Source organism: Salvelinus sp. IW2-2015, linkage group LG23 (assembly GCF_002910315.2).
Source record: "Salvelinus sp. IW2-2015 linkage group LG23, ASM291031v2, whole genome shotgun sequence".
Taxonomy (NCBI): domain Eukaryota; kingdom Metazoa; phylum Chordata; class Actinopteri; order Salmoniformes; family Salmonidae; genus Salvelinus; species Salvelinus sp. IW2-2015.
In genome coordinates this window covers 45,871,285-45,896,464 of record NC_036863.1, presented here as the reverse complement: position 1 = coordinate 45,896,464, position 25,180 = coordinate 45,871,285, and the positions used below count along the sequence as shown (strand labels likewise).

At 44.5% G+C, this 25,180-nt stretch overlaps 1 protein-coding gene across 8 annotated transcripts in view; it reads left to right on the top strand.

Moving 5' to 3' along the window:
- The first annotated feature begins 7,539 nt into the window (after positions 1–7,539).
- Positions 7,540–25,180, top strand: part of phldb1a (pleckstrin homology-like domain, family B, member 1a) — an 82,507-nt gene continuing 64,866 nt past the window's right edge. Inside the window, exons 1-3 of one of the 8 annotated variants that reach the window (XM_023968820.3) lie at positions 7,540–7,777; positions 22,568–22,678; positions 24,224–24,347. In XM_023968820.3, the coding sequence (XP_023824588.1) occupies positions 22,610–22,678; positions 24,224–24,347 (193 nt within the window). In that variant the 5' untranslated portion in view covers positions 7,540–7,777; positions 22,568–22,609. Of the gene's footprint in view, positions 7,778–14,041; positions 14,284–22,567; positions 22,679–24,007; positions 24,097–24,223; positions 24,348–25,180 lie in introns of those variants that run through there. The other 7 variants (XM_070434675.1, XM_023968819.3, XM_023968823.3 and 4 more) reach the window with 7 other exon arrangements.

Here is a 25,180-nt window from a genome sequence, read left to right as displayed (position 1 = left end):
GAAAACAGGAGGATTGGAGGGTGAGTTGAGTTGAACGCATATAGCTAAATCAAAGCAGGATATTACAACTCTAATGAGAGAAAGGCAGACTTATTATAGCTAGGGAGTGTTTTCCATGTGCCTCTCTCACACACACACACACTAATGCATGGAATTCGTATCTGGAGAAGGTTAGAGAGGCAGCAACTTCCTTCTTTGGGGTAGAGTGCGTGGGACGAGAGAGCGGGTGTGTCGCATTTTGGAAATGAATGGACGTACAGTTCAGTGCTGTTTGGTGTGTCGGATGGTAGCCACAACCTGAGAGGGCTCTCCTGGAATAAAGTTATCTGTTATTAGTTCTGAGGAAGAAGCTGTTTCTTTTGGACTATTGGCTTTCTTCCTCTGTATTTCTTATTGCGGCTGGGGTGTGACCGTCGTGGAGTGAACCTGTAAGGTAAACATTAAGGGGAGACACCTGGGGATGTATTGTGATTCTCAGTTGGATGATGGCACAAAGACGGGGATGGTGAGTATCCCKGGATACTGCAGTGACAGAGGAGAGGCTTTCTCCTCACACCCAGCACCCAGACTAAAGCTCAAGAGGGTCAGATTCAAGGTAAGTTAATCGGTTTTATTTGTCATCCGTACGCAATGCCTGTTTTTTTTATGTTACTGATCACACAAACATTGTGTTTTATTGGGTATATACAGTCAAATGTTTAATTTAGATATGATCATCTGTATGCAAGACACACTGATGTGTAGATCTGGCTGTACTAGTAGGCATACTGTCAAATGAAAAGCACATTGATAATTTCTCCCTGATATATTTTTATTAATTTAGCTTAGGTTTATTTCAACATCTTGGTACATTTGCAGAAACACACAGTGCCATTAACAGTATTCACCACCGTTGACTTTTTTCACCTTTTTTTTAGTACAGACTGAATTTAAAACATATGGATTATATTGGATAATTTGTTGGTCATTGGCCTACACATAATACCCCATGATGTCAAAGTGGAATTATGTTTTTCCAAATTTTGTACACATTTTAAAAATGTAACGCTCATGTCCTGTATCAATAATTATTCAACCCCTTTGTTATGGCAAGCCTAAATAAGTTCAGTAGTAAAAATGTGCTTCACAAGTCACAAAGTTGGATGGACTCGCTCTGTGTGCAATAATAGTGTTTGTGATTTTTGAATGACTACCTAATCTTTGTACCCCAAACATACAATTCATTATCTGTAAGGTCCCTCAGTCGAACAGTGAATTTCAAACAGATTCATCCACAAAGACCAGGGAGGTTTTCCAATACCTTGCAAAGAAGGCCACCTATTGGTACAGGGGTAAAAATAAATAAGCAGACATTGAATATCCTTTGAGCATGGTGGATGTTGTATTACTACACCCAGTCACTATAAAGATACAGTGATTTCACCATGAGGCCAACGGTGACTTTAAAACAGTTATAGAGTTTAATGGCTGTGATGGAAAACTGAGGATGGATGAACAACATTTGAGTTGTCCACAATACTCCACAATACTAACCTAATTGACAGAGTGAAAAGCAGGAAGCTTGTACAGAATTAAAATATTCCAAAACATGCATTCTGTTGGCTCAAGGCACTAAAGTAATACTGCTCAAAAAAATGTAACTTTTTGTCCTGAATATAAAGTGTTATGTTTGGGGCAAATCCAATACGACACATTACTGAGTACCACTCTCCATATTTTCAAGCATAGTGGTGGCTGCATCATGTTATGGGTATGCTTGTAATCGTTAAGGACTGGGGAGTTTTTCAGGATAAGAAAGAAACAGAATGGAGCTAAGCACAGACAAAATCCTATGGGAATATCTGGATCAGTCTGCTTTCCACCAGACACTGGGAGATGAATTCACCTTTCAGCAGGACAATAACCTAAAACACAAAGCCAAATCTACACTGGAGTTGCTTACCAAGAAGACACTAACTGTTCCTGAGTGGCCGAGTTATAGTTTTGACTTAAATCTACTTGAAAAACTATGGCAAGACCTGGAAATAGTTGTCTAGCAATGATAAACAACAAATTTGACAGAGCTTGAAGAATTTTAAAAAMAATTGGCAAATATTGCACAATCCACGTGTGTTAAGCGCTTAGAGACTTACCGAGAGAGAGACACAGCTGTAATTGCTGCCAAAAGTTATTCTACAAAGTATTGACTCAAGGGTGTATTTATATAAATTATATATTTCTGTATTTAATTTCCAATACATTTTCAAACATTTCTCTGATTATGTTTTCACTTATTCATTATGGTTATTTTTTTTAAATCAGTTTTGAATTCAAGCTGTAAAACATGTCGAATAAGTCAAGCGGTATGAATACTTTCTGATGGCACTGTACATAAAATGCAATGTCAATAAAATATAAAACACAAGTAAAAAGATATGTTCAGGCTAACTTTAAGGGCAGTGCATCATCAGTAGGTCACAAGTCATAAACAACAAATCAGCATACCAGTAAATCAATAGGTTGAGTGAAATGCGGAAGACACATTTCAGTGGAACACATTGTTGAACAACTGACTACGTATCCCCCTTCCCCTAAACATGCATATCAAATGTCTTAGGTCATAGAGAGTGTAATTTGCGTAGTTTGACAGCCCTAGCCAGAAAGACCTCTGGTGTGATGTGGCTTGTTACAATAGATGATTGCCTTGAACTCCTCAGATCATACTGTCTCTGTGTAAGGGTTGGAAACTTGTGCAGTGCACTTGTGTGGTCTGCTCTACAGAGATGGGAGTGAGTTGTAGGGAGTGCCAATGATGCGGCAGAAGAACTTGAAGTTCCGCTACAAACGTCATTGTCTGAGTCTCTTGGTCTTCATCCGTAATGATGAGGAGTTGCATTATAAGAAAGTCTGTTCAGCATCAGCTGGGTCCCCTCCATAACAGGTCTTTGTCGTCATTGCCTTCACTGCCCTGTACGGTGTACTTTCCATCAAGTCCTCTCAGCTCAGGTATGTACAATGCCTTTCTTAGAAACCTTAGCCAGCCATAAGGAATGAATGAGTTTACAGGAGAGAGATTTTTCCTGGCACGGATGAGACGTTCTCCTCTTGAGCCAGCAAAGTCCATTAAGTTCAAGAGGTCCATAAAGAGCCCATTTATATAGTATTTGCTTCCCCTTCACTGACTCTGGGTTCATCCCTCATTCCCTCTAGTTTACATAACAGACTCTGGCAGATTGGCACAGGGATGAGAAATAAGTATACAATATACAAGGCATAGCTACTCCCCCTGCAAGGGGGAGAATATATTTTGAGCAGTTTGGATATTAGGGTGCGTTTTCACAGGCAGCCCAATTCTAATCTTCTGCTACTATTTGGTCTTTTGACCAATTAGATGCTGACCTGTTGCACCTTCTACAACCACTGTGATTATTATTTGACCCTGCTGGTCATCTCTGAGAATTTGAACATCTTGGCCATGTTCTGTTATAATCTCCACCCGGCACAGCCAGAAGAGGACTGGCCACCCCTCAGAGCTTGGTTCCTCTCTAGGTTTCTTCCTAGGTTCTGGCCTTTCTGAGTTTTTCCTAGCCACCGTGCTTCTACATCTGCATTGCTTGCTTGCTGTTTGGYATTTTAGGCTGGGTTTCTGTACAGAACTTTGTGACATCAGCTGATGTTAAAAGGGCTTTATAAATACATTTGATTGATTGATAGATCAGATACTTTGCCAATAATTCAACAATAGATCAGAATTGGGCTGCCTGTGTAAATGTATCCTTGGTGAACTTGAACCTGTTCTTGGTTTGAAGCAGGATTGGCAGAGGGACCGCACTTCATTGTTTTAGCCGCAAGGGGGCACTAGTATAACATTCCTCCGAGGCATACCCTCGCTCCTCCCTGTGTGTGGTTCTGAAGGCCATCAAGAAATCAGTCAGATGTCAGTCACACAAATATTGTGATGCATTGATGGTTTTTATCAGTCCTATGCCTTAAAATCGATTAATTGAAGAGTGTGCTCCTTCAGTCACTGAACAGTGGCGCCACGGGTAACATCTTTGATACATCCTTGTCTGTTGGTTCCCACCGGTCATATGCTGTTGGTAAATTCCACTCCTCTGTGGACGGACTGGACCTCCTCCATCCCCCCCCCCCCCCCCCCCCACCCCTCCCCAATGTAGTGCTAATTAGCTCTCTTTGTGAATTGATAAAAAAATCCAATCACCTTAGAACAGCTCCCCCCTCCATTAGCCTGCCTGCCTTTCATGTTCTTAATGAGAGCTTTCATCTAATTCTTCCCTGTGGCCGCACATTGGAAGTTTGGGAGCTGAACTTCGACTGCATGGGAAAGGAAGTAATGGGCTTCCTGCTCTTATAATACAGTCAAACTTTATTGTCCATTTGTGACCTTACCCCATCCATTAAGATGGTGAGACTGCAGTGTTTCCTGGGAAATGCAGTATTGTGATGTGTGGCTAGTTATGGTGATTGTTTTGGTATCAGACAATGAAGTTCCTACGGTGCATTTTGAGACACTTTCTCCCATTCCTTGTTTTTGGATGTTAACTGGTGTGCTATGTATCCATTTATGATGCAGGGTGTCATGCTGGGTACGCGGTAGTGACTACGTATTGTTAGAACTACTGGCTACTAGAGTAACTGCTACTGTCTACAGCTCGTTCACATAAAATATGCAGACAATTTCAAAAAACCTTCAGACTACATGCTGGGACACTTGTTGTAACACATCCAAAGTTGCACTTCTCTCATGTCTGTCTGGGTTATAAACCACATAGGTGTTGATTGTCAGCTACAGTGCATTCGTAAAAATATTCAGACCCCTTGACTTTTTCCACATTTTGTTACGTTACAGCCTTATTATAAAATTGATCAAATGTTTTTTTCCCTCTCATCAATCTACACATAATGACAAAGCAAAAACCTATATTTATTTATTTATTTTTAAAGAAAAATGAAATATCACATTTACATAAGTATTCAGACCCTTTACTTAGTACTTTGTTGAAGCACCTTCGGCAGCGATTACAGCCCCGAGTCTTCTTGGGTATGACGCTAAAAGCTTGGCACACCTGTATTCAGGGAGTTTCTCCCATTCTTCTCTGCAGATCCTCTCAAGCTCTGTCAGGTTGGATGGGGAGCGTTGCTGCACAGCTATTTTCAGGTCTCTCCAGAGATGCTTTATCGGGATCAAGTCCAGGCTCTGGCTGGGCCACTGAAGGACATTCAGACACTTGTCCCGAAGCCACTTCTGCGTTGTCTTGGCTGTGTGCTTAGGGTCGTTGTCCTGTTGGAAGGRMAARCTTCYCCCCAGTCTGAGGTCCTGAGTGGTCTGGAGCAGGTTTTCATTAAGGATCTCTCTGTACTTTGCGCCGTTCATCTTTCCCTCGATCCTGACTCGCCTCCCAGTCCCTGCCGCTGAAAAATATCCCCACAGCATGATGCTGCCTCAACCATGCTTCACCGTAGGGATGGTGCAAAGTTTCCTCCAGACATGACGTTTGGCATTCAAGCCAAAAGTTCAATCTTGTTTTCATCAGACCAGAGAATCTTGTTTCTCATGGTCAGAGTCCTTTAGGTGACTTTTGGCAAACTCCAAGCGGGCTGTCATGTGCCTTTTTCTGAGGAGTGGCTTCCATCTGGCCAATATCATAAATGCCTGATTTGGTGCTGCAGAGATGGTTGTCCTACTGGAAGGTTCTCCCATCTCCACAGAGGAACTCTGGAGCTCTGTCAGTGACCATCAGGTTCTTGGTCACCTCCCTGACCAAGGCCCTTCTCCTCCGATTGCTCAGTTTGGCCGGGCGGCCAGCTCTAGGAAGAGTCTTGGTGGTTCCAAACTTCTTCCATTTAAGAATGATGGAGGCCACTGTGTTCTTGGGGACCTTCAATACTGCAGAAATGTTTTGGTACCCTTCCCCAGATCTGTGCCTCGACACAATCCTGTCTCGGAGCTCTACTGACAATTCCTTCGACCTCATGGCTTAACTTTTTCTCTGACATGCACTATTGACTGTGGGACCATATAAAGACGTGTGTGCCTTTCCAAATCATGTCCAATCAATAGAATTTTCCACAGGTGCACTCCAATCAAGTTGTAGAAACATCTCACGGATGATCAATGGACACAGGATGCACCTGAGCTCAATTTCGAGTCTCATAGCAAAGGGTCTGAATACTTATGTAAATAAGGTATTTCTGTTTTTTTATATTTAATAAATTTGCAAAAATGTATAAAACTGTTTTCACTTTCTTAGTATGGGGTATTGTGTTTAGATTAATGAGGGACATTTTTTATTTAACCCATTTCAGAATAAGGCTGTAACGTAATAAAATGTGGAAAAAGGGAAGGGGTCTGAATACTTTCCGAATGCACTGTACATTTCCCTGCCACCAATAACAACAATTCTGGGTAATTAATTGCTGTCTGTGAGTGGAAGATGTTTATAAAGTTAATTTATTTACAATTCACCCCCAGATTTAGTAATGTAGTATACTCCACGCACATTACAGACATAGGAGGGCGGAAGGCCCATAACCCAGTAGAAGGGGTAGAGGGTGGGAATGTTTGTGTTTTATTTGTGGCAAAACCAGCATGACGCACCAAAGAACTGAACCAAGCCCAGGACAGCAGGAACCAATTACGGCGTCCTAGACAACGTGTCCAAGAGAAACAGGAGTCTGCAATTTCCATCTACTAGGGAAAAATGTGAAAATATCCACTGGCTGCGTTAACTATTATTTCCGTACTGTCGTTCTCTCCAAGGCTGTCTAAATTTAAGAGCACACCGTTTCTCATTCACATATGTCACAAAGTTATTTTGTTAGCCTTTCCAAAATTGTTTTCATAATCTTTTGGGGTTATTCTGGTTGTGTTGTGGTTATGGTTTAGTCTCAGGAGCCGCCGGGTCTCGCGACCTTACATTAATGGTTCGCAACACGGACATCCAACCATTAATGTAAGCTCGCGGCTCGTGAGGCTAGTTATGGTTGGTGCGTTTGTAAATTATGTTTCCTTTCCCGATATTACCATATACCTTCCTTCCTAAATTGGATATTACAAAGAGGGATGGAGAACTCTCCTGACAGAAGGAGAGAGAATCTGTCAAACAGCTCAAATTAACCCTGATTGTGGCAAACGAGGTGCACATTGCTATATTGTTATAGTCATTGGGAGAAACCCATGACCATATGACTCTCGAACCCTGTGACGGCACAAATGATCTCATCCTCAGTTAAATGTCTCTCTCTCTCTCTCTCTCTCTCTCTGGTCCAGGGGTCCGAACAAGTGGGCTACCGCTCAGCTAGAGAATAAATAACAGCCTTGTGTTAGCTCAGAGAGGGAGAGAGAGAGGTGGTGGGAGAGAGAGAGAAGGTAGAGAGAGAGCAAGAAAAGGAGTAGAAAGAAAGGGTGGGTGGATGCAAATGGTAAAAAAGGAAAGAGGGACAGGGAGGGAAAGAGTGGTTGTAAGAAAAGGGAGGGATAGAGGGTGGGAGCAGGGAGGGAGAGATATGTAAAAGAGGCTGGCTGTCTCTTTCCCATCCTCCGTCTGTCAGTCTGTACAACGTGTTAATTTCTAACCACTTTTAGAATGTGTAAACTAAAGTGAATTCTTCACTGGAGAGACAGCATAACAAAAACAATCAGGATACGTCTTCCTAAGGATATCACCAGCTAGGACATTTCTCTTCTCTCTCTCTCATGCAATGTTGGAATCATGCCTTGTCTCTGAAAAGTATTGGATTTGACTGTTTCTGTGACTAAAAACTCTTCTGAGACCAGGTAATTATATTTTTATTCTATTTGCTGTGTTTGTGTAAGGAGGTATTAAATGTACACTGAATGTACAGAACATTAGGAACACCTTTCTAATAATGAGTTGCACCCACTTTTGCCCTCAGGACAGCCTCTATTCGTTAGGGCATGGACTTTTCAAGGTGTCGAAAGCATTCCACAGGGATGCTGGCCCATGTTGACTCCAATGCTTCCCACAGTTGTGTCAAGTTGGCTGGATGTCCTTTGCGTGGTGGACCATTCTTGTTAGACACGGGAAACTGTCAAGCGTGAAAAACCCAGCAGCGTTGCAGTTCTTGACACACTCAAACTGATGCGCCTGCACCTACTACCATACCCRGTTCAAAGGCACTTGCATCCTTTGTCTTGCCCATTCACCCTCTGAATGGCACACACACAATCCATATCTCAATTGTCTCAATCCTTATTTAACCTGTCACCTCCCCTTCATCTACACTGATTGTGGATTCAACAGGTGACACCAATAAGGGATCATAGCTTTCACCCGGTCAGTCTATGTAATGGAAAGAACAGGTGTCCTAATGTTTTGTACACTCAACGTACATGTGACGTACACTCAACGTACATGTGACATACACTCAACGTACATGTGACACACAGTGCAACCTGTCTTTCAGTGCTCGGAAGCATCAAAAGGGTATTTTTCCCCTTGGTTTGCTGTCCTACAGCAGAATGAGCTTATGAAAGACTGCACACTGCATTTCATTTCTCTCAGAGTGAGATTGAGGGAAAAAATGTAAAGAGGGAAAGTGTCAGGGGAAATGGATAAAAACGTCGGAGAGAAATGTCATATTTACTCATCACTGGATACAAGTCGTAGCCTATCCATAATCATGCATACTTTTGGTCACAGTCACACACAGAATAAGAGGTAGAAATGGAGATACTAGACAGCGCACCATACTAATATTGCAGTGTGTAATGCAGAGGGAGCAGAGCTGGGATAGAGTGGTGGCTTTGTCTTACCTCAAGCAGAAGGATAATGGATCTATTGTACTAAGTGTGTGTCAGGGGTCCTAGTCTCACATGGCTCACTTATTCCTGCGCTGTGCGTGTGCGCTGACCATCACAGTAGGAGTAGACCACGGAGCTCCACCAATTGAGCTCTCATATTCATAATTGTGGAAGATCAACCAGGAATGTCTGGTGGCATTGACATTTCTGAAACTCTGAATGCTCAGATCAGATGTACGGTGCGATTATAGTATGAGTGCCATGTTTGTGCTAGTTAAAGGTACACATGTGCACTATCATAGCCAAGAAACACAGCTGTTGAACTCCCATGGCCGGATATTGGGGGAGGACTAGAGAGCACAGGTGTGTGTGTGTGTGTGTGCGTGCCTGCGTGTATGTGTAAGTAAGCCAATGCGATTCTGGGCCAAACCCAGCAGGCTCAGTGAATGGAGGCTTTCATGTGTGGGAGATCAAGCTGCTTCATTGGCACTTTGGTAATTTGAATCATTCTTGAATCAATTGTTTCTCAGACTGCAGTAGAATATATGAGTGTGTCATGTTTATCTTAGTAAAATGCTGAAAAATAAGTAATTGTCTTTCTGAACTGCTGTGCTCCCACCACTGGGACAGAATCACTATTTGTGGATTAGAAGCCGTATGTATTGTAAAAAGTTGAAATGTGTGTTTGTTCGTTTCTTTGCGTGTGTGTGTGTGTTCATGAATTCCATCAGAGAGAAAGAGAATAAGAGAAGGAGAGATGAGGGCTGGAGTCGCTGTTGGAAACATTACACCTACTTTAACCGGGTGAATGTGATGAGTCTTGTTTTGTGCTCACACCTGCGTTGAAGCCTGGTAGGTATTTATTTTCAGTGCACGTTCAGGTGGAACAATTTATATTGAATCTGTTTCTCCTGGTGTATGTGCTCGTGCATGTGTGCATGAGAGACTTTGAGTAGCCACTCACTTTGCTGGCGTGCTGATTCACAGAGAGCTATTTTGCATGTAGTAGTAGATCGTTGAACTTGGGTATAAATTGGTGGAGTGTCAAGACATCTAGGGAGTTCGTAAGATGATGTTGCCTATTCAGTGACGGTACAGTGGTTACGACGGTGAAATTTAAAAATACATTTTCGCACATTTTTTCCACTTCTCACAACTTCCTGTTTATCCACTGAATAGAAACTTGCCTGGAGGCTCAGTCTGAAGCTAATTGAATTGAAGCAGCTGGATTATGGGTTTCAGTGGCGAAGCAGGAGAACTGTGGTCATCRGAATGTGCTCCAGTTTAGGTGGAAATAACTTKTCCTCTAGGCCAAGTCTGTCTCCATTTAGTACTCACTAAGTCACTGCTCACCGCTGTCTAGAAATATAACAAGGTGTGCACTCCTTATGGTAGCTGCCATGCCGCACGTGTTGGGTTGGGAATATAAAATACACTGAGTATACAAAACATGAAGAACACATGCGCTTTCCATGACAGACTGATCCGGTGAATCCAGGTGAATGATCCCTTATTAATGTCACTTGTTAAATCCACTTCAAACAGTGTAGATGAAGGGGAGGAGACAAYTTAAAGAAYSATTTTAAGTCTTGAGACAATTGKGAAACGMATGTGTGTCATTCAGAGGGTGAATGGGCAAGTCATTWTTAGGAAGGTGTTCCTKATGTTTGGTATGCTCAGTGTACGGCATATCTTTTATTGATTCTAAATGGTATTCTTGTCATTGTTTCTCAATGGCTATCTGAAGACAGCTGAGTCAATGTTCATGAATGTGTTCCCTGTTTACGCTTGTTCCAACCACAACTCCCATCCCACCTTGTGTTCCCCGGACCCCTACCTTCCAGACTTAGTGCAAGTGCGCAGGCTTAAGTGCTTTAATGCAGACTCTATTCACAGTATGCCTGAATGGAGAATCATAATCTCCACAGTGAAAAGAGCTCTCACTGCCAAAGGAAAGTGACTGGAACATGTGGAGCCCTCTGAATCGGCGGCGAGGAACAGCGAAGCGTGACAACGTAATACACAACGGAACATTTGGAACCCAGAAATGTGCGCAACAGTAGAATAATGTGTTCCCAATGTTCTACCACCCCATTTCCCCCTGTCCAAGCCTTCCTTTGAACAAACACACATTCCATCATGCTCCATTGCCAGGGAGGCAACCGGCCTTCTCACATACTTACACATAAACATGGACACACACACACACACACACACACACACACACACACACCCACACACACACACACACACTGGCCGAGAAGAACATGTTGTGTTGCCAGAGAAAGACTGACTCATCCCCAGTATAAGTGTAGCTTCCAGACCTGAGGCTATGATGCTATGGTATTCAGACACACTGGCACACCATGCAGTGGGCCAACCATACTTTTTCACTGAAGCAGACCTGCGTTCAAATACTATTTGAAATCGTTCAAATACTTTGAGCATTTGCTCTAGCGGGTCTGGAGTGCCTGCAGACGGTCTGGGTTTACAGTTTTAGWTCTCTTGTATTGGTAAACTAAGTCAGGCAAGCTCGAACAAGTATTGGAAATGGTTTCAAATGGTGTTTGAACCCAGGTCTGAAAGGAGGAGAAGTGTGGTCACGCGAGGACATGCTATTCTCTACTGATAATGTGCCCCAGACCCAGACTTTATGGTGAGCATTTGTGGTGGGAAAAGCTGGAATCTCAGAAACTGATCTTTTTGAATTTTTGAACACTTTGAATTAAGATCCAGAGGTCTCCAAGGAGTCAGTAATAATAGATTGGAATTTTTGATTGGTAACTTTGAACTATAAAATATAGGGCTGGACTACCGCATTTGGGACTCAGCTAATTTACTGCATTTCAACAAATTTTGCAACGGTGCAGAGGGGGAAAATGTGCAGTTTTATCCTATTTTGTCAAGAGGCTAAAAGAAGATTTTGCAGTTTAAAAGATAATATCCTACTATTCTACACATACCATGAGGCTGAGAGAAAAATGTGCAGTTTCAAGGCTAATTTCCTGCAATTCATCACATTTTGCTATCATTGTAATGGTCGTCTTGTGGTGACCAAGACAATCATATGCTGTCTGGGGTAGGGCTGTGATGATTATGGAATTTTGGGTAACGATTAATTGTCATGCAAATGGCCACGGTTATTGTCATATTTTAAATTTTTGTTGAAAAACATTTTAAGATTGTAATGCATCATAATGCATCTTTTGAAAATTAGCTATGACATACCTAATGAATACAACACTGCTTTGGTGACACCCTTGTCTCCAAAACAAATGGTTTTGAACACTTGGAACTTTTGGAAATTAAACCTTTCTTCCCGACCGTGCCGTTCTGCTCTTYCCCACTTCCTGGCTAWTGGGTAAACTARTGTATATCTACTTGAATATAACATTGAATCRCCCTTCTCCTAAAATTAATGTATTAAGATGATTATGTAGATTTTTGGGGCGTTCACGGTTATTGTCCACAATTGCTGGTTAAATTATTTTACGATCTCCCGAGTGGCGCAGCGGTCTAAGGCACTGCATCYTAGTGCTAGAGGCGTCACTACAGATTCGGATTCGATTCCGTATCGCAGCCGGCCGCGACCGGGAGACCCATGAGGAGGCGCACAATTGGCCCAGRGTCGTCCGGGTTAAGGGAGGATTTGGCAGGCTGGGATGCCCTTGTCCCTTCGCTCTCTAGCGACTCCTTGTGGCGTCCGGGCGCATGCACGCTGACTTCGGTCACCAGCTGTACGGTGTTTCCATCGACACATTGGTGCGGCTGGTTTTCGGTTTAAGCAAGCAGTGTGTCAAGAAGTAGTGTGGCTTGGCGGAGTTGTGTTCCAGAGGATGCATGGCTCCCGACCTTRACCTCTCCCGAGTCCGTACGGGAGTTGCAGCGATGGGACAAGACTGTAACTACCAATTTGGATATCATGAAATTGGGGAGAAAAAGGGTTTAAAAGTACAACAACAACAAAAAGATTTAATAAAAATACAAAGTTATTTTACAATAATTGTGCTAGCRCTAATCTGAGGGCCCGGGTCACATGCCCTGCATGCCCGTTCGGTAATCTGGCCCTGATAAAATGCATTTGAATTCCTCTTTTTGGACTTTGAACCTCTTATGAAAGTTCRGTATCAAATGAACATAGTAATCCTACTACAGTACTGATATCCGTCTCTATCTCTAAGGTCCATCTCTTTAATTGCTAAGCTGAACTCTCACTATTTGACATACTAGACATATCTATTAAAATCCCCATAGATGTTCCTTGCAGACTGATGGTGGATGTTTAGTGAAAGGCTTCTCGAGGTCCAGCTGGAGCAACCACTTCACCATCCCCAAGAGACCTCCACGTCCCTGGGTTGGCTCACAGGAAACAGCCCTGCTCTCCGGGCTGGATCCTGGAGGAATCCATTCCATCTGGTTACTTGGTTGTCTGCCTTTATTTGTTTATGTTTTTATTTGTTTTTAAGTGATCCATCATCTGCTCTCCATTTGTTACATCACTCCTCTGGGCTTGACCATGGGAACAGACATGAGGGATCAGAGATAGTGGACTCTCTCTCTCGCTCTCTCTCTCTCTCTCTCTCAGCCAGATAGTTCCTGAGGGACATCACAACAACAGGCTCATAAATTCTCTCACATCCTATGGAAAGATAGTTGTATCTCTATGTGTCATTATCAACGCTACAATGATCATCAATGTAATATAAAACAATTCCCAAATGGCCCTGAAAATTCCCAAATATTCCCAAATTTCCAGTTTGGAACCCCCCCCCCCTTTGTTTTGCCAACAATACAGAGACCAACAGCAGGAAGCTGCCTGGTGGAATTCCACTTATGACTCAAGGTCTTTTCCCTCTTTTCTTTCTCCTCCTCTTCCTGCGCCTACGCTACATCTCCACGTATTTCCACTGTGGGTCCCCGACCTCCTGTGACTATCAATGTCTGCTTTTATAAAACACTGGAAACACTGAGTGTTCAGTGTTATTAGTGGTTCGTATCCATAGCAAAGCAGAGTTGGGCTGTTGGGCTGTCCAGCTGGGCTCATCTGTCCTGCCTCAACTCCCCCCGATCAATGGTAGGACTGTCTGTGGATGAGGAACAGATTGGGTTAGGTCAAGTTCACTCTCTCTCTCTCTCCCTTAGACTTGACCTCGTGGCTATTTGTTCTGTGTGTGTTMAGACCACAGACGTTGGCGCTGAACTTTAAATTACACCCGAGGGTTGCTCAGGGTGTCTGAGTAGGAAGTTCAGGGAAGTCCTGGGAGGTACAACCTTTGACCTGATGGCATATCTACTTCGGAGGACACCTCTGATGTTGTTGCCCCCCCAGTCATTCATGACGAGGGTGTAACGTTGCACCCTGGGGACCCCTAGAGCTCAGCTTAGTGAGTGACTGAAGTGAACGAGAGGTTAGACGTAAACAACCATGTGTCCGCTTCGRTGCTGCAACTGCTCTGTGGAATATATTACAGAAATTACAAGAACTATACTGCAACTTGGATTCCCTATGAGTGGAGATGGTGAGTGATTGTCTGCTATACCCGCTGAAGTTTTTGACATGTTAACAGTATTGACCTTTTATACATCAGGGGATCATTGATATAACTCAGAAGTCAATTCATTTAAATCCTGTACATTTTCTATTACAGTACCACTCTGTACATGTGCTTTTTAGATGTACAGTATCCAAGTTTTTCTCKGTTTTCCAATGTCCCCTTGTCTCTCTCTTTCTTAATTTAATTTCTCTTTACTGTGAAAGGGGAGCAGGGATCAGCCCAGAGCAGAGCCCAGACTGTGTGGCTGGCTAGGTCTATTTCTAGCAGCCCATGGCAAACCTACAGGGCATAATTGCCCCCGTAATCACACGTTACAGAGGAAGGCCCAGCATTTACAAGCATGAGACATCTCTCCCACATGGGTGTGTGCACTGTATGAGATCAGAGTGGCCTGTGCTGTGTAGGAGTGTGTGTGTGTGTGTTTCTGTGTCTGTGTGTATGAGACTATGTGTGTGACACATTACACTGTCCAGTGCTCCCTGTCCCTCTGTGTCTGAGTTCTTCAGTCCATTCCTCTGTGTGGATGAGTCTGTTGACTACTGTTGCTCTGTTGTGTGCTGGGTGGTAAGACAGGGTAAGACAGGGTTAAGGAGCCAGTGGCCGGAGCCAGTGGTGAACAGGACAGGAGGATACTCTGTTCTCCATGCCATTGGCTCTCTGAGAATCCAACACTGGAGAGGATTGTCAGAGATGCCCATGTGGCACTACCCAGCTGCCTGGGCTGATATGACATCACAGAGAGACCGAGGGAGACACAGTGGGAAAAAAATGCTTTTAGCCTATTTTGCTTAATTACTCTAAAGTTCTATGGACAAGATTATAAGGAGGTAATACCACTGTATTACTACAGTAATACCACTGGGGTGGCAGGTAGCCTAGTGGTTAGAGCGTTGGGCCAGTAACCGAAAGGTTGCTAGATCGAATCCCTGAGCTGCCAAGGAAAAAACTGTCGTTCTGCCCCTGAACAAGGCAGTTTAACCCACTGTTCCTAGGCCGTCATTGTAAATAAGAATTTGTTCTTAACTGAGTTGCCTAGTTAAATATAGATTTTTAAAAAGAATGAAGTAAAGATAAAACAACTATTTTCATCAACTGAGCATAACCAAGGATTCCCAGTCATACGACCTCCAATAACTATCGTATTGTGAGAAATGATTACGGAAATAATTCCTGAAATTCACACTAGCTCTGTCTTTGCTTGCTTGAGCGAGCAAAGCTTCGCATTCAAGCAATCTCCCTGACAAAATGCAGAACATGCATGAGAGAGGGAGAGAAAGAGACAGAGGCTTTAGAAAAGTTGTTGTCCTCAGATAGCAATTTTGAGGGGGAAGGAGAGGAGGCGTGTTCCTTATCTACTCTTTAGCCATAGAAACCATAAAACTGCCAGATACCAGAACAAAGTAATCGTCACTTATTGTTGGCCTTCAGGGTTGTTCCCCACAAATGTGGAACTGTCTTTGTCTCTGTCTGTTAGTACTTTACTGCGTTCGTACGTTAGTCTCACGCGATATCTCAGACAGCACTGGCTCGATTTTGATTCAACTTCGGTGAATGATGCATCTCGGATAGAGATCCGCATCTCAAAATGACACTGACTGATTGGCTCGGTGGTGGCGCCTATATACATGATTGAAAATGCTACATTTGAAATGTCACACCCCTCACCCATTTAACCTGAAGTCATGCAATTCCTCACACGGAACATTTGCCTATTTTACCAGCCTAGAATCTAAACATGGCATGCTATTGACCAATAACATTTACGTGGGAAGGTCTGGCACATAATTGAATATAAATCAGTCAATGATACTGTATTGTAACAAAATTTGGTACACATTTGCGAAACTCCAAGCTCAATATTTCAAGACATTCATATTGATACAACCGGTCGTGCTATAAGCACATGTTTATCTCTCTTGATCTGTTCGATTGAGTGATGAATTGGCACACATGCTCAGGGATATGAATTAGCTAACCCAGGTGATATCTCAGACACATTAAACCAATTTTGATGAACAATGGGTGCATCTTGCCATAGAGATCTGTCATTTACGAAATTATACTGATGGCCAAGGGCGCTGCATCCTTCGTGTGGGACGACATGTTTACTGTTGCCTTGTTTAACTTTACATAGGATATGGTTTAGGTTTCTAAACAACATCTAGAATGGATGAAGTAGGTGGTAATGGAGGGTTATGCTAAATGTTTGTCTGCTTCCGTTTGTGGTTGAGACAGCTCACTGGATATGTTTGTAATGGGAGACAATTACTTAAATTCAAGTGTAGAGACTAGAGTGGACTAGAGAGACAGATGAGCAGGTGGAGTCTACATAGCAGTCCACACGCATCACTGCTGTGACATAGAGCTTTTATGTGTATGGTAGACTGGTAGCATAAAATGTTCAGAGTTAAGAAAGAGTGTGCAACATCAGCTATCAACTGATCATATCAACTGTCTTTCTGTAGATACAGTAGTTCCTTTCAGTCAGTACTCTCGGTAACTATGGGGAGTTGTACTCTACCGACTTAAAGGAAAGTCCCGCCTTCCACAGGTGATAAGCCCGAGATTTGGATTAACTCCATCAATTCTTCCGCGCTTCGCCTCGATACGAGCAGGAATGATTCGCGCTACTAAAAACAAACATTTTGTGAGACTCTCTGACTTTGCACCAACTAAACTGTCCCTTTGTGGAAGCGCGTGCTCGCCCCCCGGACATTGCGTGCTGGAGTTTGTATTTGTTCTCTTAGATTCCTAACCACAAACCAATGTATTGTTATTTTGTAATTGTTCGGCCTGGCTGTAGCAATGAGTGAGATGGCTAACGCGACTGAAACGATGAAGGCTAACAAGCCGGGTTCGGGTTAGCGACCATGCCCAAATGAATAAAAAGACAGTCAAGTGTGTTGTCTTGTATGTCTCGGCTCGGTGCCTGCTCTGGCTGCTCTCGCTTGAATCAGTTTGTGTGAGAGACTAGGAGATGGTGCCAGTAACAGTGGCTTGTCCGCAGCTGGCACTGTTCCCCTAGTCCACAGCTCAGGTTCTCTTGACAACCGTGTAACATTCTTGAGAGGGCTATGCGGTATGTCCCCTCGCTCAACCCAGCTCCTGTGCATTCTGTCTCCGGTTGCGGGAGACTACTCGAAGAGAGAGGGCGGCCAGGTTCAGTGGGTACCCACCCGCAACCTGTGTCTGCCTTGGTCAAGCACCGCTTTCCTCTCTCCCCAGACTTGTTGATGAAGGGTCCGGTCCCACATTCATGATCCAGTCCTACGTAGACTTTCGAGACCAGGTTAGCTAAGCAAGCACTGTTATGCTCTTTGAGACTGCGGTCAACGAGACGAGGTAGCCTATCTTAGACGAAAAAGTCTACTGGCTTATGTCGGCTAGCATGCATTACTTACTAACTTTCCCCCGATGTTATGGCAGCCCCGTTCCTATTTCCAAATCCTGGAGTTGGAGGGAGTGGAGGAAGCGGTGCTTGCGTGCATCTCAGGTGAGGAAGCAGCCACCGAGTGAACCTCCGGAGCAAGGGGCACGGGCCTGAGCAAGGGGCACGGGCCTGAGCACGGGTCTGAGCGACCGGTGCGCCCCTCCACAAAAACATTACTGTGACAACAGTGCCCCCACATGTGGTTATGGCCAAACAGGGTACTACGTCAGCCATTACTGGAGCCCTGTATGCTTGTAAGGGGGACGGGCTTTATGCAGGCTATACAGTCTCATGGAATCACAACGCACTGTATGTTGGAAGCCTGTCCAAGTTGAATGCCCCCCTTTTGTTACCCCGTGTTCCATGGTGTTTACAGGGTCCAAGGGGTATATCAATCTCRCCAGGTTGAGAGTAATAAGTTGGGCAAATCGTTCTCTATCCACAAGGAGGTACTCTTCCCCAATAGRTGGGTCATTACTGGGATTCATTGCTGATTCGTGCCTGTGGCTCATTAGTCCTTTAATGATACATGTAATGGGCTCTATAGGCAATTGGCTGTTGGTAGCGGAGTCGAGGGAACGWGCAGGTTGGACATGACCATGCTATTATACCACACACKGTCTCTGTAGTTCATATGAACTCCGTAATGAGCTGTCTGTCTCCAGCTCAATACTTTTAATTGCTGGGAATTAGATTAAATTAAAAATCTCCCCTATCTGTTACCACAGAAGCTGTCTGTCCCATTCCCAGCTAGGTTACTAGGCGCTTTGTCGCCAGTACCTATGACTGGCCAGTAGGGTAACCTCCATGATAATGGAATTGCATTTGTGCGGGTCAGAGCTGGGCACTGCCAATCGGGGTACYTCACTGATCGTCGGAGCCCTTGTACCCAGAGTGGGCCGGGGCTTTAGGCAAACCTTGGCACATKAACAAAACATTTTCAACCCCAAGTTCCACAGTGTTCACGGGTGTCAAAARGGGTTGTGAGTTCAATGAAACTGAACCCTTCTCCACATTCAGACAGACGGTTGTCAAGAGTGGTGGAAATTGAAAAAAACAATCAGTCTCTCCCTGTCCACAAGGTGGCATCTTGCCCCTTCAGATGGCACTTCACGCGAGGCTCACTGTCTGCCACGACCGATGGCGCGCATGCATGGTGTCGTACTGGATCATGGAACGGGGACGTCGGGGTCCGGCTACAATTTGTTGTGCGCCATCACTTTGACTGTTTCCAAGTCCTCAGCGCCCGTTTTGGGGGAGGAAATATCTCTTCTCCAGAAGCAGGCAATCCGAGTGGTTCCTATGTCGGAGATCCATGACGGCTGGTATAGTCTGTYTTGTCTGGTTCTGAAAAGGGACTTTGTGTCCCATTCTAGACCTACGTGCCTTCAACAGGCACCTCAGAGTCGACAAATTCAGAATGCTCACAAGCCACCAGCTAATACAGTCGATTGCTACATCCATGCTAATGTCCCGTATTCAGTCTCTAGGCTTTAGAAGAAAACAGAAAAAGAGCRGTCTGACTCAATCTCKGCGCATTCTGCTTCTGAGTCTTGAGCTAGACTCACTTGCGTATCACTCTTTTCTATCCTCACATAGGGTGTCCGGGCTCTGCTTAGACTGATTTCGCCTGCGTCACACYGTGCGTTTTTGCCAGTTTCCTGCGCCTACTGGGGATGAAGGCTTCTGTGATAGAAGTTGTTCCCCTGGGGATATTGTTGATGCACCCTTTCCAGCACTGAGGGCTAGCCACTCACCTGGACGCATCTCACAACTTTAACTGGTCGCTTCAGGTGTACCTGTCAGGCCTATGGCCCTGTTGGCCCAGTGGTGGGACCCTCTGCTATTGTTAGGGGGCTKCCATGGYCTTKGCTGTATCCTGCAAGGTGATCACGACAAACACATCCCCCAGAGTGTGGGGTGTGCGGTATGAAAGCAACTTGATTTGGGGGGGTATGGACTGCGGTGCGGAACGCACTGCATGTCAATAACCTGGAGCTCCTAACGGTGTATATGGCGCTCAGGCGCTTCCTTGTGCTTTTGTCGGGCCAGCAGTACGATGTCAGAACCGACAGTATGTCAGTGGTGGCGTACATCAACCAACAGGAGGAGACTAGGTCTCTCTCCCTCCTTACCTTAGCTCGCTCCCTATTGCTGGGGAGCAGTGCACACATGCTCTCGCTTCAGGCGGCGCATGTCCCCGGTTGCCTCAACTCGGTGGTGGATCAGCTAAGCAACTTATAGTTGATTTATGTGGCTCCCCGTTGGCCCAAGCCTGTTGGGCTGTGTCCCGTGGCAACTCCTGTTGCGCAGGGACCTGTTGTCCCAGAGCACGGGCAGTTCTGGCATGCAAAGCCAGAGATTTGGTTCCTGTTGATCTGGCCCCTGAGAAGGCCAGTCTGATGGCTAGAGGTTTCCCTCTGAACATTATTGCTACTATTCAGTCCGTCTCTGGCGACTCTTAAGGTGACGTTGCTTCCGAATGCAGCCTTCGCCCCGAAACGTCTAGCGTTGACCTATTCCCTTTGACCCTTCTCCTTTTGCTTCTGAAGAGCAACATAGGCTGCAGGCCCTGTAATCCAATATGAGCTTTGCATAAGTACATTGAGCAGACCCAAGATATTCGCTTATGTGACCAGCTTTTTGACTGTTTTGCTTATCCAGCTTGCGGCAGGGCGCCCTCTTTAGTTTTTTCTTCAGTTTTTCAGTCAAAGTGAGTGACAGTGCAACTCCCCATAGTTGTGTTGTACCTTGTTTCCCTCCTTCAGGGAACAATATTTATGACTATTTACATTTTTGTTTGGGCTCAGATCAACTCAGAGGTATGGAATGTTGGTGAGACTAAAAGTGAGTGAGTGAATGGTTGGAGGATTCTTGAGCTAGAGCAGACCAGACAGACATGACTCTTCAGAGTTATCTATTGTTTGTATTTGTGTGTCTACAACGTCTCTGGTTTGTGTATACTGCAGTAGACATGTCTGATCCTCAGAGGCTTTTCCCTCTTCACTGAGGTGAGAACGTGTCCACAGCTGGGCCTTATCTACAGTATCTGTGTGTGTGTGTGTGTGTGTGTGTGTGTGTCTGTGTCTGTGTGTGTGTGTGTTGTGCAAGGCTGAGTCAGACAGTGATTCATGGTGATGGGAAGCAGCCAGGGTAAATATATCATTTTTTACATTTACATTTTAGTCATTTAGCAGACGCTCTTATCCAGAGTGACTTACAGTTAGTGCATTCATCTTAAGATAGCTAGGTTGGACAACCACATATCACAGGCATCACAAAGTACATTTTCCCTCAATAACTTAGATGTCAGTAGTCCGAGCTAGGAGGGGGGCGGGGGTGCCAGGACAGAGAAGGACTTGGACGGGGCTGAGCGAGAGCTACCCTCCCGTTGGGGTGGGAGGGCCAAGAAACCAGAGGTGGCAGAACGGAGTGCTCGGGTTGGGGTGTAGYSTTTGAGCATASCCCGAAGGTAGGTAGGGGCAGCTCCTCTTGCGGTTCCTTAGGTAAGCACGATGGTCTTGTAGTGGATGCGAGCTTAGACTGGAAGCCAGCGGAGTGTGCGGAGGAGCGGGGTGACATGAGAGATCTTGGGYAGGTTGTGAACCAGGCGGGCTCCTGCATGGCACAAGCGGGGAGCCCAGCCAACATCTTCTTTCTTACCTAAGATACACATATCTTCATTGTGTGGCTGAGTTGAAATTACCAGCGGTGGAAAAAGCACCCAATTATCATACTTGAGTAAAAGATACCTTAATAGAAAGTTACTCAAGTAAAAGTGAAAATCATACAGTAAATACTACATGAGTAAGAGTCTAAAAGTATTTGATTTTACATATACTTAAGTATCAAAAGTAAAAGTATAAGAAATTTATTGTTCCTTATTTTAAGCAGAGCATTTTCTTGTTTTAAAAATGTACGGATAGCCAGGGGCAGGCACACTCCAACACTCAGACATTTACGAAAGATGCATGTGTGTTTAGTGACTCCGCCAGGCCAGAGGCAGTAGGCATGACCACGTGTTCTCTTGATAAATGTGTGAGTTTGACAATTTTCCTGTCCTGCTGAAATGACCTTTCGCCATATGCCTGATAGACAGTATGTGTATCCCATATTTGTATTTGCAGCAGCTACTCTTCCTGGGYTCCAGCAAAATTAAGGCAGTTTATACAATCTTTTTAAACATTACAATACATTCACAGATGTCACAACACACTGTGTGCCCTCAGGCCCCTACTTCACCACTACCACAMATCTACAGTGCTAAATCCAGSTGTATGTATAGTACGTATGTTATCATGTGTGTGTGCCATACGGCACCCTGTTCCCTTTATAGTGCACTACTTTTGACCAGAGCACTATGAAGGGAATAGGGTGTCATTTAGGATGGCGTAATCTTCTACTGTTGTCCATGTAGGCAACGCTCATTAATATTGAACATCAAAAAAACCTGACGGCATATTTCCTATGTTAACAAATGATCAGCTGGACAAATATATACAGCTTCTGTCTCGCGGTCAGGAGATGGCGATAGAGCCTATAGGATCCATTCATATCACTTAATAGACTGCCTACAAAAGTTACAAATCAATGAGATTACTATATATTTTAGGATCTTCATTTCTCTAGTTGAGCTGTTATCTGGGACAGCGGGGATCTCTAAGGAGAGCGGTGTTTCTATAATGAGTATGTCGTGTGCGTGTGTGGGCGTGCGTGCGTGCGTGTATGTGGATGAGGATGAGGATGTGCATGTGTATGTATGTGTGTTACTACAGGATGTATTCATGCGTGTCCTCTCCTCTGTGTGTGTTCCGACAGGATCTTCATGTGCCAGTAGGTGTGATTGACAATCCAGATAACATGGACAGCATGAAAAGGAACGTATTGGAACATAATGGACGACAGACTCACCAACACCAGGTCTTACAGGTGAGTCCTGTATGTGTGTGTGTGTGTGTGTGTGTGCACGTGCCTTACAGGTGACTCAGGTGCCATGGGTGTGAGTCAGGTGCCATGGGTGTGAGTCAGGTGCCATTCTTCACATGCAGAAAGCAGTGCAGATCTATTCAACTTAGCTGTCATGAGAAATCAAGAGAAAAAGATTGAAGAGTGACTGACCTGTAAGGAACAATGTGTAAGGCACAGTAAAGTGTAGTTCAGTGTGGTAAAGCGTAGTAAAGGTCAGCAAACAATAACACCAGCGCTTACGGCGAAGGTCAGGTGATGGCCAGGGAGGAGAAAGGGGCTTAAATAAACGTCTGTGACATTATGAATTCTAGGAGAGAAATGTTGGTTAACTTTAGACAGACGGGAGAACCCGAAAGGTCTGGGCTCAAGAGGTGGACATCAGTGGTTACTGAATAAATCCAGGGGGAGCAGATGATGGTATAGCAAAAGCATTTCGTCATGTAAAATGCAACACGTAAAGCTTCTAAAATTGCTTTATCAAGTACTTACAAGAGAGAGATGGGAGTTAGCCGTGCGGTGTGTAAGTGACGCGAGCGAGCGACACGAGACACACACACCACACACACACACACACACACACACACACACACACACACACACACCACACACACACACACACACACACACACACACCCCACACCCACACCCACACCCACTCACACTCACACACGCACAGGAAATACTTACCTAGCTTGTTAAACTGCAGGTGAAAGCGTGAAACAGTGCCTCCTGGCATATTGGCTGCTTGATCTGGGCAACACTAGTTTTATCTTCATACCTTCTTCAAAAGAGCAGGGAAATTGTAACTATTTAAAGACAGACTCCAAAGGCATGATCCGAGACCTTAATTTAATGTAAGCGAGCTCAAAGGTGAGTCATCTAGATGCCATAAAGCTGCTCTGTTTTCTTTTTATGCATCATAGGCTACATACGGAGCACATAGACTTGGATCAATGCAAGAAAACATGTCAAATAGGCCTACATTTTGAATATCAGTTATTAAATCTGCTTTCATGTGTCATGATTTAGTGCCCCGATAGTGTATTGTAAGACCAGTCCTTATTTGACTGACACACATGAACAGTCTTGTGCTTTTGTCTTCAAAGCTAAACAGATTGGTCCTCCCCCGCTTGCCTGGTTGGTGGTGGTGTGGGGGGGGGGGGGGGGGGGTGAACCCTCTTATCCTGTCTAGCTAAAGCCTCTTATTAATCCTGTAAAGGGAGCAGTGGGAGTGGGTGGGCAGACACAACACAGCTTAGATTGGCACGATACACACCACAGACCAGTCTGCCCTATTGTTCCAGTAACGCTTTCAAGGAGCAAAGGAGAAGGGGAATCACTGGGACTCTGCTCTCAGGAAGATAGCAATGTGGACATGGGTATGCGGATCACTGAAATGCAAAGATAAGGGAGTGCTAGGACTGAGCAGTCATAAGTTATGTATCCTCTGAAATAAGTCTCAGGTCTCATGCCAGTTTTCCTATGTCTTGTTTTTGTCATTACCAGAGTACTCCATTGGACCTGATCGAGATGGGCAAGTCACTGAGGTTCCAAACAGAGCACCCCCACCTGGTCAGTCTGGGTAGTGGCCGTCTCAGCACAGCCATCACCCTGTTACCCCTGCAGGAAGGTAAGCACTTCTGCATCTCAGACACATTAAAAGGAGTCTTCTATCCAATGCTTTGTTCATGCAGACTGGTCTTGAAAAAAGACCTTGTGCTGAAACCTTGAAAAAAAGATTGATTAATAGAGAGAACTCCTAAATGGTTTCCAGTTACACCAAGAAATATTATGACCACAAGTGACAAAAGGTCCATTACAGGAAATGACCTGACAATATGTCCATTAAAACTATTACACACATCATCCCAGACTGGTTTCCTAGAAGCATTCAAGTCCTTCCGTAAGACGCTGATTGAGAATGATACCGGACATTCTTACACAGTAATGACCAAAGCTGGTACTTCTGAAGAGAAAAATCCCTAACTGATTTATTTATGGCAATATCCATCCATCCATGCACTCACTTAATTCCTGGCATAGAGCCAGCTGGTGGATGATGTCATAGGCATCAGGGAGGAGGAAGAGGAGGGAGGAAGAGGAGGGAGGGATGAAATGAAAGTGCCGTGCTGTAGCTGAACAGTGGAGCCAGTGTATTCAGAGCCCTGACATATCTAATCATCCTAAGAATGACAACTAGAGGACTTTGTGATATGGAGGGGATGGAGAAGCTGAAACTGAAAACAGGGATTCATTCTAAAGGTTTGAGATACACTGAGAGGGAAAAATAGGACCATAGCCTGACCTTGTCTTCACCCCCTTAAAAAAACCCAGTTGAAGCACACTCGCTCTCTTTCTCTCTCTCTCTCTCTCTCTCTCTGCACACACTCCCCCTCTGCCCTCTCACCCTCAGCATTGTAACTCTGCCAGTGCCACTGTGTTAGTTCCTCCAATGTCTTGTTA